At 33.7% G+C, this 12,828-nt stretch overlaps 1 protein-coding gene across 1 annotated transcript in view; it reads right to left on the reverse strand.

Moving 5' to 3' along the window:
* Positions 1-2,775: 2,775 nt before the first annotated feature.
* LOC145663059 (uncharacterized) overlaps positions 2,776-12,828 on the reverse strand; it is an 83,749-nt gene continuing 73,696 nt past the window's right edge. The window contains exon 4 of the mRNA XM_081729220.1: positions 2,776-8,043. Within this exon, the coding sequence (XP_081585346.1) occupies positions 3,441-8,043 (4,603 nt within the window). The 3' untranslated portion in view covers positions 2,776-3,440. The remainder of the gene's footprint in view (positions 8,044-12,828) is intronic.

Here is a 12,828-nt window from a genome sequence, read left to right on the forward strand (position 1 = left end):
GTTTTACGTCCCACGGTTATGCCGGTTAGGCTAAAGGAGACGGTGATGATGAGTAACGAATGAAATGGTGGAATGAAGAAAGTGGGAGGAAACGGGAGAACCCCGAGAAAACCCACGCACACGGTGTTTGTGGAAGGAAAACAAATGGCAAGTGATGGTGCTGTTTATTGCTTTCAAGTTTATAGTCGGCAAGTATATGAAAACATTGCTTTTCCCATCCTTTTCCTGCATCCTTTTCCCCCAGGAAGATTTCCAAGAAAATGACAACGAATGACGATCGGATTCATGTTGCAAAGTGTTAACAAAAAAGACAAATAAGATAACAAACAGGACTTTTTCTTTTAAATCTGCTGCTTGCTGATCAACACACATTACCAGTTGTTTCCAAATGCATAATACAACAACAAGGTCATTTTGGTGTTTCACTACTAAGAAGGGTGAGATTGTATGGATGACTTGACTTTTTTTTTTTTTTTTTTTTTGAATTAATGATCTTGTCTGGATCTACTGCCATAAATGGAAGGCAGAAAAGAATAGAGATTGTGCCGTAGCGTTTCATAATACTGAAATTATAACATTTAAAACAGTAGGCGAAAGAGAAATTAATTATATTTATTACAAACAGTGTTTTTATGTAGTATAGATATTTTTTACTGTATATTATTTATAAAATATAAACCAATACATTGATGATGATTAGATACTGCACCACAAGCGCTTACAGCCTATAATAGTTTTCACAATGTCAAAAAATAAATAAATAAATAAATAAAAAAATTAAATTAAAAAAAAATAAATAAAAAATAAAATAAAAACCTGGAAAATAAATCTTCATACGAAAACATGAGAAAATGTTATAGACTAGTATATTTGCACAAATGCACCTTCCCGGAACCCGCCAAAAATTGTCGGGTCATGTTCTGAGAACGATATATCAGGTAAAAGAACAAAGTGCTTACTTTGTACCTAGAATACTTTAACGTCCCAGCAGATATGGAATGAATGAGAGTTTTTAATTTCTGATCTATTACTTTTCGTTTCTAGAGAATCTCATGAATCTCCTTCTATGCTTCGAGGCTAGCCGTGTCGTCCTATTCTACATCTACTAGTATATTAATGAAACCTGGGCTCAAATAAGTACCATGCTCTTTTACCCAGCAATTCGTTCTCGAGTTACGATGTATTTTACAGTTTTGGTCCATTTTCGGCGGGCAATACCTTCGAATGACTCACTTGTGCTCCCAGATTGGTGTATATATATATATATATATATATATATATATATATATATATATATATATATATATATATATATATATATATATATATATATATATATATGAAGGGTAAGGGGAAAAAAGAAGGAATGTCACAAAACTGCATTTTCGAGAAAACTGTGTTTTAATATTGAAAACTGCGTAAAGGGAATAAGGTTAGTTAAATTTTTGCCCCTTTTTACATGGACGCATCTACGCATGCATGGCATATACAGTCAAATAGTACCAAGAGTCACCAACAGATAGGACAAAGCACCCGATAAAGCACATACATGGATATTCCTTGTTTTTTCCCCTTACCCTTCATATATATATATATATATAATTCATGTTTTCGTGTGAGGATTCATTTTCCAAAGTTTTTTTGGTGTTCTTGTCGAACATCCTGTGTATTAAACCATGCACTGAAAACAACCATAGAAAATATGCAAATTATCAGCACAATCTCTCTTGCGTATAACAGAAATAAACGGTGCCCTACAACGTTAATGACAATAAGCATTTGAAGCCTATATTCGAAATGTTGTTACAATAGTATACTATTTGTCTAAAATTTTTAAATATTCTTCCATTTCTTTCAAATTAGCATCAAAGCGTTTCTAATTGTTCACACCCATCAATTTTGAAATTATAATTTGGCAACAATTTGTAAAATCTGCAAATATCTACATTATTATACGGGAAAAGGCGGTAAGTGGTACACTTTTCACAGCTAGAAACAGACGAAAGAAAATGACGGGAAACTAAAAGTATTATTACATTTTTTCAATCCTTTCTCCTAATTGACTACTCGACACAGCAAATCGATTATTTGCTCTACATTATTAATTTAGAAATGGAACATTTTTTTTTCAAGATACACATATTGAAACAATTGTTAATCGAATTTTTATACGTAAAACATACATAATTCTACAAGAGAGTTTAGAGTACACCTAGTATACTTGCTGCTAAACAAAATTCTCATAGAAGACAAACAAACAAAGTTGAATGAAACATAAACATGACGGACAGTGATTTTGTACACACAAAATACTTATTAAAAAAAAATTACACATGCACCACTTACAAAAAGTTTTGAATTTTTAATGTGTATTCGCACATTCAAACACACACACACACATACATACACGCAACAACAAACCAAACAATTTACTTAAATAAATCATACAAGAAAATGTTGAAGCTGTGTGCTTTTCTCAAAACTTAAATTATACAGATTATCATTATCGCTAACCCAGAAATACAATTTACATAAAATCACTCATCATTATGCGAAAACTATTACTCTCAAATCATTCTTCCATACTATAATTAAAATAAAAATATAAACAGAAAACTTAGAATCAAGATGAAAAGGTGAAAATGGCAGTGAATACTTGTAAACTAGTCTTGGAATTACATAGTATCATTAATCCTGTCACGTTTCATAAACTCTTCGGAACGGATCAGTCTTCTATACAAATATTTCCCCACATTTTTTTTTTATTTAAAAAAAAAAAAAAAAGATCTTGATACTAACAACAAAGAATGCAACACTATACATTAATGACCCTTATTTTTGCTAAAAGGACTACACGAGTCTGGTACGGATCCACATATACACTGCTTTGTACTCGATAAATTCTGCCTTTACTTAATAGGCTGTACGAATATATACTGTACGTACATGGCATAACATTCAACTTCTATTATATTCTCGTTACAACTTATCACTATAAATAGTACAAAATGAACAACATCCGTAAAGATATTTTACATTTAAAAAAAAATAACAGTTTATGATATTAAAATCGAAACATTTTTTAAAGCTCTTAGACACACTAAGTACTTCATTCTTTCGTAAACAACTCATTTAACAGAGTTTTCACAATTCGGTCACTCTGCCATTGCATCTATTAAAATCGTTTCACTTCTAACCAGAGCAGAGGTTTACCTTTATATATTCATTCATTCATCGTGTATCAGTGTTCGCTTTAAGAGAACTGGCTGTCACTTTTTTCAAAACAGACAGTACAGTACATCATTTAAGACAGCACAGCAAATTTATTAAGATAAAGGCAAATTTCATTATTTTGCAATTCCTAATGACAAATTGTATGTATTGCATTCAATGCATTTACACTTTATGGTTACTAAAATTGACAAGTATCTGTTTCCCCTCTAATCAGAATCACTTTCTTGAAGCAGCTCTAAGCCAGAAAGGATTTGCTTTTGTATTATGAGGTCTAGATTTTCATTAACAATATTGTTACCACTCTCTGTTTCCTCTTCATCGTCTGTAAAACCGTCTAAACTATTGCTACCTGAGGGTATTTTTGTTGAACTGTTTTCCACTTCTAAAACTGGTGATTTGTTTTCCGTAATTTGGTTCATTTCACATTTTCTTGAGGATAGAACTTGTGTTCTTTCTGACCTACATTCTATATTCACCTGATCGAAGGCAAGTTTTTCTTTACAAGAATTGAGAGTTCCTTCTCTTGTATTGCCTACCCTTTGTTCCAATTCTTCATTTATGTCCTTTCTACTATTAAATGTTTTCTCACTTACAACAGGAAATTTATTGATTTTAATTGTCCTTTCTTCTTTCCTTATTCCGATCGCTTCTAATGTTTCTTCTGCCTTTCTTAAATTCTCAGAAATTCTTTTATCAACTTTATTCTCACCTTCTTTTTCACTTGTCTTCGTAAGTACTGACGAGGGCAATTGAGGTAAAATATTTGTAACTGAAAATTCACAAATAGGTTTCACAGATAAGCTACGATTCTTTGCTAGCAGTTCGCACGGAACACTCGTAGTATTCTTATTTTGTGAGGAAACATCAGGTTGAATTTTGCTGATTTGACTTATTAAAGGATTATTTTCTACAACTTCTAACTGACTGTCGTCGATCAATCTACGATCCGAGATATTTTTACACTCAAGTTGAATATTATCCTTAGCCACATGAGAAGTCAATAATATTTCTTGAAGTGCATCAGTTACTTGTTTACACTCCTCGTCTGTTAGTATTTTATTTTCAGATGCTAATGTACACAACTTACATTTATATGGAGGGCCCTTATAACGAGAGGTATCTGCTTCTTCAATGGTAAAGGTTTCATTACAATCAAAACATTTATATTGGTTAACATTCTTTTTAATGCTTTCATTGCCACATTCTGTGCTTTTCTTGTTTTTACTTTCAACGTCAGGTTCTTTTCCAGGTTTAAGTTTCTCAGAGAATTGTACAGCGGATTCGTTCGCTGGTTTATTGCTCTGTGTACAATTCACTGCCATTACTTCACTCTTTTCCCTATCATTCCCATTTCGTATCACTTGCATTTGGACCTTACTACCTTTATTACAATCACTATCACCTACACACTTCCTAATTAATTCATTAACAACGTCCCTCACAGTTTCTTCCACATTGTCATCGTTATTCTGAAAATTTTCACTTCCTGCTATCGACCGTAAAGAAATTGTATCGTCTTCACTATTATCATCTAACTCATTTTTCATCCCTACATCATCTGTAATGAAAGATCTGCTACTGCACCTTACACCTTGCTTATATTTTGTAGCTCTACTTGGGTGCATTTTGGCATTATGAAGAATAAGTCCTCTCTCAGAAAAAAACAATTTATTACATATGTCGCATGGGATATTATGTTGTTTGTGAACGCGAGAATGCTGTGCGAGTGCTACCTTGGAAGTTTTACCATAAAATGCTCTCCCACATATCTCACACTCTGTTCTGTACTTGCTGTTTCCTTCTTTTGTATCATCATCGACATCATTAGATTCCTCAGTGTCTTCTTCGTCGAGCGTGTCTAAAGCGTGATCTTTTAAATGCGATACCAATTCCACGGCTCCTGCAAAGCCTTCATTACAAAAGTCACAGCAAATTAACCCTTTCTTTTCTGCAGCAATCCGTTTCTCCTTTAAAGCTGTAAAATCTGCGTATATTTCTTTCATTTCTGGGTGTTTATTCAGGAGTGTGTTATGAATGTCCACGTGAATAGACCACGCATTTGTACTACTGAATTTCTTTTTACAAATATCACATTTCTGTATCTTTAAACACTTACCGTTATACTTGCGATGGTGTTCTTTAAAATCAGACTTCTCTTTGAATTTTTTCCCACAAATTTTACACAGATACTCCTTAACCGTCTTATGAGTTGTTTTCTTATGACTTATTAACGCATCGACTTGGTCGAAAGTTTTATGACAAACACTACACTTGTGAGTATATTTTCCAATGTGCACATCCTTCATGTGATACCACAATAAATCTGAATGTGCAAATTTCTCTCCACAGTATTTGCATGGGAACCTCTTTTTTTCCATGTGACTTTCTTTATGTTTAACGAATTTGCGGTAACTAGTGAATATTTTAGTGCACTTACATACATACATGTGATCTGAAGACTTTTCGTCACTATTTTCTTTACTTTTATCAGTGCTCTTATTACCGTCCGGGACACTAGATTTACTATCTGAGACTTCCATCGTTTGTCCTTCTTTACTGCTATCTTGTGGATTACTTTGGGTTCCAGACCATCCCAAGTCTTCTTCCTCAGTAGCACTAGTGGCAATTTCACCTGTTTCCGATGGCTCTTCACAAGTAATTCTGTCATCGGTACACTTACTCTTATCGTTCGTTTTTGACTGTTTTGAACTGCTTTCGTCATGTGCTTCTTTCACTGTACTTACTGCGAAATCTTTCATGCTTTCAGGTATAGAAGAGGTATGATGATGTTTCCTTTTCTCTTCTCTGATTCGTTCATCTTCATGATGTTTCTCTTTAAAAGTCTTTGGTTTCATTTCCATTGTTTGAGACTCTTTACTACCTTCTAGTAGACCGCTTTTACTTTGAGAGGTTTTCAAACTTTCTTTGGTCGCAACACACTTGTTATTGTCACCTGTTTTCGCTTGTTCTATACTAATAGTTTTCTCCCTAACATTACTCTCCTTTGTTTTACACTGTTCCAATTTGTTCTGACCACTTGCTACAACATTTTTCTTATTTTCAGACACTGAAGAATGTTCATGATGTTTCACCTTCTTCCCTTGTGCTTTTTCATTATTTTCATGATGGCGCTTTTCCTTCAATGATTTTGATTTACTTTCTGTCGTTTCCTTATTATTGTGTTTTACTGAATTATCTTTGTTTTCACTATTTCTCAAGCCTTTTTCATCACTAATACGCTTGGCACTCTCACTTGACTGCAATCGTTGAACGGTAATATTGTCTCTACCACACGAGCTGGTGTCTTTCGGTTTAAACTGCTCTAATATGTCTTGAGCAACGGCACTTGCTCCAGAAGACTTCTTACTTTCGGATTCAGAACGATGATGATGATGATGGTGATGATATTTCTTCTTTTTCCTTACTTCATCACTTTCATTATGGTGCTTCTTTTTATGTGTATTTGAATTAATATTATCATCTAATGATTTATTTAACTTTTCTTCCCGATTGTGTTCCTTATCATTGCTGCTCCTTGGTTTATTCGAACTTTTTTCTACATTTTCTTTAGTTGATCTAAGTTCCTTCTCTTTCTCCCCATTTCCATCAGTTCCTGACCTCTTTGATTCTTTATCGTTTTCTCCTTTTCTATGTTTTTCCCTTTCATGACGCCTCTTCTCATGAATTCGCATCACACTAAATGTACTGTATTTCTTACCGCAAGTTTTACACCTGAAATATAGCGTCCTTTTCTTGTCACTTTCAGAGATACTTTTATCTGCGTCACCAACTCTCGCTGCTTTTGATCGATGTTCTACAGAATCATCTTCATCACGAGGCCTCTTATGTTTCAATTTATGTGCATTATATTGTAAACTATTTGAAAAAGTATCACGGCAAATTTTGCATTTATAGTTGCTAGTTTCAAGTGAAGCATTACTTGACTTGTCAATCTTTGCATCTACGTTGGATTCAAATGAAGATTTAGATTCTCCTTTGCAGTCATTGTTTTGATGTATTTTTAACATTCTCTTATCCAAAAATTTTCTGCCACATTTACAAGGATAAAAATGTTTTTCTTTCACAGTTAAGAGAACACGGAGATGATTCGCAGAATGCCTATACAGGTCTTTCCTATGCATAAACTGTTTTTTACATAACTCACACATGTTCAGACCGTATGGATGTTGATGTTTAGCGTGATTAATAAGAATAGACAACTGTTTGTATTTTAACCTACACAATTCACATACAATACGAGTATAACTCTTAATGGGACTCCCAGGGCAAATATGATATTTCCTGCTTTCTGGTTGTTTAAATCTTACTTTACACAACGAACAGTGTGGCCCAATTGGTTCGTGACGTTTTCGTTGAGCTTTGTCACTGAGCGTTACAGGCCGAATTGGTTCGTGAAGCCTTTTATGTTCTCTCAATGTCACTTCTTCATCGTAAACAGCAGGACAAGATGAGCAATAGAATTTTTCACGTGGTTCTTGTTTGAATAACTCAACCTTGACTTTAACATCTGAGGTATTAACGTTTGTAGCGTTCTTCGGAGTATCATGATAAGCTTCTTTTGTTTGATAATCTAACCATTTTCGATCTTCACTTTCACGTTTCTTTTGGTTATAAGCTGACTTGGTTTGTTCCTTGATTTTCTCTGCTTCATGACTTTGTAAATGATCAAGTAAATTCGCTTTTATATTAAACGTTTCACTACACACAGTGCACATATAGGTGGATCTTTCCGAATCTTCTTTTCTTGTTGGCATCTTAATACCTGCAGACTGTTTTGGTTCTGAAGCCCTGCAAAGAAAAGAAAACGAAAATTTAAGATATTCGTTCATTAATACTGACTACTCCTTATTGTCAATACATATGAAAGATAAATGTAATTTTACTAGAGTTTGAAGCCTGATATACTGGAACGATCTAATACGCTTTATTACCGAATTACAACAAGTTGCATTCGAAATACTTTGTAATACTAATAATAATTTTAAAAATTCAAAATTTAGTATATGATGTCCCACTCTTTCTTTACAGTTTCAGCAAATTGCTAACAGAATTGTATTTCCAATAGCAAGTTAGAAAACTTGAAGAAGGGCTTTGAAGAATATGAGATGAAAATAAATGTTAGAAAGACAAAAGCCATGGTGACTGAAACGAAGCGGTCTGTGTCAAATATAAAAGTGTCTTAATAATGACATGAAGTGCGAACGCGAAATAAAAGAAACGATAGGAATGGCGAAAGAAGCCTTTAAGAAGAAAAGTTTATTTGTGGGCCTTGAATAAAGAGTTGAGAAAAAGACTCATAAAATGCTTCGTGTGGAGTGTTGTACTGTATGGGGCGGAAACATGGACATTACGTAAAGGTGACGAAAATCGACTGGAAGCCTTCGAAATGTGGGTGTGGAGAAGAATGGAAAGAATTAGTTGGGTCGAGCGGAAAACGAATGAGAGAGTGTTAGAAATGGTAGGGAGAAGAAAGGAACACGTAGATATTACTAAGAAGAGGAAGAGAAACTGGTTGGGACATTGCCTGAGAAGAAATTGTATCATGAGGGACGTGCTAGAGGATATGGTGGCACGAAAGTGAGGGAAAGGGCGAAGGAGGCTACAATTAATGAACGATATAAAAGCAGAAAGTTCATACGTGAAGACGAAGAGGTTAGCGGAGGAGCGTGGAGCATGGAAGATTCGCAGCTGCGGAAAGTGACCTGCCTATAAGGGCAGAATACCTATGATGATGACTTTAGAAAACTTCACTATATAAAAGTACTGTGCTTCAATAAATTTGAACCTATAGTGCGATTTGCACAATTGTCAGTCATACTTTTTTTATTATTATTATTTGCTGACGATATACAACTTCCTAGAATGGTGATCAATATAAATGACATAACATGCATTCACAAGGCATTAGATGGTATCTATAAATGGGCTTGTATAATGGTATGAGTATAAATAGTAGTAAATGCAAACATGTATCATACACAAAGAGAACTCATTATATAACGACTAAATATAGCATAAATGGTAAAACTATAGATAAGGCAGAATCCGTCAAGGATCTTGAGGATATTTGATTCTCAACTCAAATTCAGCCTTTATATGATTGATAGTAATTGGCAATTTATTTAGAAACTGGTCTAGCTTTGAGAATACACATATAAGGCTGTACAAAACTATTGTCAGATCTAAACCTGAATTTTCAAATTTAGAGCAAAAGAACAAACATTAGTGGAACAAATAATGACAAAACAGAAAGAGTTCAGAAAAAGTTTTTAACATATGTATATTTTCACTTTCATTTATATCAATATTACTGTGACTACAGAGCGATTATTAGAGGTCTTTAAACTAATTTTTTGTCACGAATAGAAAACCAACTATACAGTCAAGTTAAATCTCACTCAAAGTACCAACTCACGAAATAAGAACAGCAAACCTGTTGTCTACACATAGTCAGTTCTCATTTATAAGAAATTTACTTAGTATTTCTAATAACAGAACAACACAGCCCAAGAGGTTAGAGCTACGATGAATTTTTACTACTATATATTAACTTCTTGAACAAATAGTTCGTATACGCCTTTATTTTATACGTAAATAGCATCAATTACTCGCTTCGCTGGGTTAAATTAAGAAAAATAGTAATATATTCCGATAGTCAGTCATTTTTTACCATTACTAAAGCGCTCTCTGATATCGGCCATTTTAGATCATTTTTATATTTCTCTCTCCTTTTCCTCCCCCATGTTGCGGGGCTGAATTTGGATGTAAACAGGATTGGAAATGTCACTGTTCTATTCAGCGACCCCGAAAACTATGGATTCAACTCTAATATCTGTCATTTTCGATCATTCGTAAATGTCTTTCCCCCTTCCTTAAGTTGCATCGTCAAAGTAAAATAATTGAAATTGATCTGTGTTGAAGAAAATTTGATCGAGATCGGTTGGGTGATTCAAGAGATTGATTGAAAAGTCACAAACCGTCAATTTTATAATATAGATTTATATTTACTCGTATATTTTAGCATTAGACAAACCAAATCCTGATGGTTCGAGCTATTTTAGTGCTTTCATTTAATTTCTATCTTATTTTATTTTACTTTATATGACTCTACTTTTTTAATACGATATAGTATTTCTCTGCGATATTCAATACATAATTTTATACTTCTCACCAATATTAGATGCAAATGTATCTACTTACCATGTATATTTGATTACCACCGTACAGTGTTATACTTGGGCAACGCTGTTCTTAGCAGTTTAAATATGAAATTAAATTAAATTATTACTATTTATTGGAGTGTATATATAATTATGTTTCATTTCTGTTCGCTATCAATCTTCAACTGTGTCCATAATACAGGGTGGAGCAATGTTTTTTAAACCGCTAGTGCTCGGCGACGAATAGGGGTATTGATTTTGAGCGACCGTTGGCAGACAGTTCATACAATGCAATCTCAGTCGCTATGGAGCATTGGAGCGTAGAGCATCGTGTGTTCGTGGTCGAGCAGTTTTCTTAGAAACAATAATTCTGTGGTCACGGTTCAACTTCTTTTCCGTCGACAGTTTAATGTCAAACATCAAGGTACAGTCCCAAATCGAAACATTATACTTCGATGGGATGTAGCGTTCAGAAGTACTGGATCTGTGATGAAAAAGAAAATTTGAGATCATGTAAGATGCGATAAAGCGAACGACGTGACATACCCAGCGATACAGCCTGTCGCCTAGCGGATCGTTTCGGACTAGCAAGAACTGCCTTTTCACTCTGTCTACGTTATCCGGAATTAGAACTGAACGGGGAAGACTAAGTGGTTTCTTCTTCATCACAGATCCAGTACTTCTGAACGCTGCAACCCATCGGACTATAGTGTTTCGATCTGGAACTGAATCTCAATGTTCGACATTAAACTTTCGACGGAAAAGACAATGAACCGTGACCACAAAATCATTGTTTCTTAAAAAAACTGCTCGACCGCGAACACACGATCCTGTATGCTCCAATGCTCGCTAGTGACTGAAACTGTATTGTCTGAACTGTCTGCCAATGATGGCTCAAAATCGATATCCCTACTCGTCGCCGAGTTTTAGGAAACATGCGTTTCTTCTGCTCTACCCTGTACAAATTTTAAGTTAGAAATTTCAGGTTTCCAACTTAGATGGTTGTAGAGTAGAACCATGAAAATGACGTCACTACTGGTAAGAAAATAAATAAATGAACTCTTAAATATCACTTCGCCGCTTTCGATCTCAACCCACCCAGACAACGTAGTAATAGTTTTATTTCTTAACAACATTATTACTCATATTTCGTCACGAAAAACAACTAGTCTTCGAGATCGATGAAGATAAAAGATCATAATTAAAAATATTTGTGTCAGTAAAAAAAAATAATAAAAAAATAAAAATAAAAAAAATAAAAAAAATAAAAATAAAAAAAATAAAATAAAAAAAAATAATAATAATATCCTGCATTTTATTTACGATATATATTATGCAGCAAACACTTTCCACCAAATGTTTTCGAATCAGACTCAGGAATGTTCCTTTTTTTCAAATATATACCAAAAATAAATTTTCACTGATATATCAATTAAACAAATACGTTTATTACTTAATATTTCTACATTTTTCTTGATTTCTAATCTGAAGTTTACAATCTAACTTTGCAAACTCTCAAAAATGAGAATGTAGGTTTTGCAATGGACATTACAAGAGAGGATTACAAATAACCCCAGTTAACATAACATATAATTTTAGCATTTTCTTGAGTAAAAAATAAATAAATAAATAAATAAATAAATAGATATAACCTCGTATTTTTGTTTAAAAGGGAGATTAGTCAAACGAATCTCTTTTAGTCTACTAGTTTAAACTTGTTAATATTGTTTAATAGTATTTGTTTGAATTTTTTAAAAGTAAACAATAGACTTGTGAAACGAAAATCATAATTATAATGAGTAAGAATACAATAATAATACTTGTATGTATTCATCCAATATTGACAGAAAATTGTATTATAGTAAATCTACTTCAAAAGGACATAACTAATACGAAAACATCTGGAAAGAATGATCGTACACAGTGGTCTCTCTTAAAATGGCCTTGTGAAAATAATGTTTTTCTCAACTAGCAACATACTAACAGAATGAATTAAATTGAGTTAAAACTGACTAGCTGGAATGCCTGTTCCTTGCACTGGAATTATAGGTTTATTGAAAATATTTGAAAGGCGTATTTAAACCCCTTGCCCCCACAGGATACGCATTTTAATAACTAAATAAAAATAACGCAAAACCTGGCTTGAGTCAAGTGCTATGTTCCGAAATTCATTTCAAACGGTTCAACCGTTTTTATGTCATGACGAGGCAGACAATTTCAATTTGAATGTGAGGGAAAAATATATTTGATTTTGATTTAATTTTCAGTTTAGCGTCCCTTTCAATAGCGAGGCTATGAGACGTGGACTTTCAGCTTAGCTTAACATGGGATCCGGATCACATGAGCTCCCGCCAGGAATCAAACCCGGGTCTCCCACGCCAAAGGAAAACTATATAAAAATTTCCTCCTTCCT

This window comes from Thermobia domestica, chromosome 10 (assembly GCF_964235325.1).
Source record: "Thermobia domestica chromosome 10, izTheDome1.hap1.1, whole genome shotgun sequence".
Taxonomy (NCBI): domain Eukaryota; kingdom Metazoa; phylum Arthropoda; class Insecta; order Zygentoma; family Lepismatidae; genus Thermobia; species Thermobia domestica.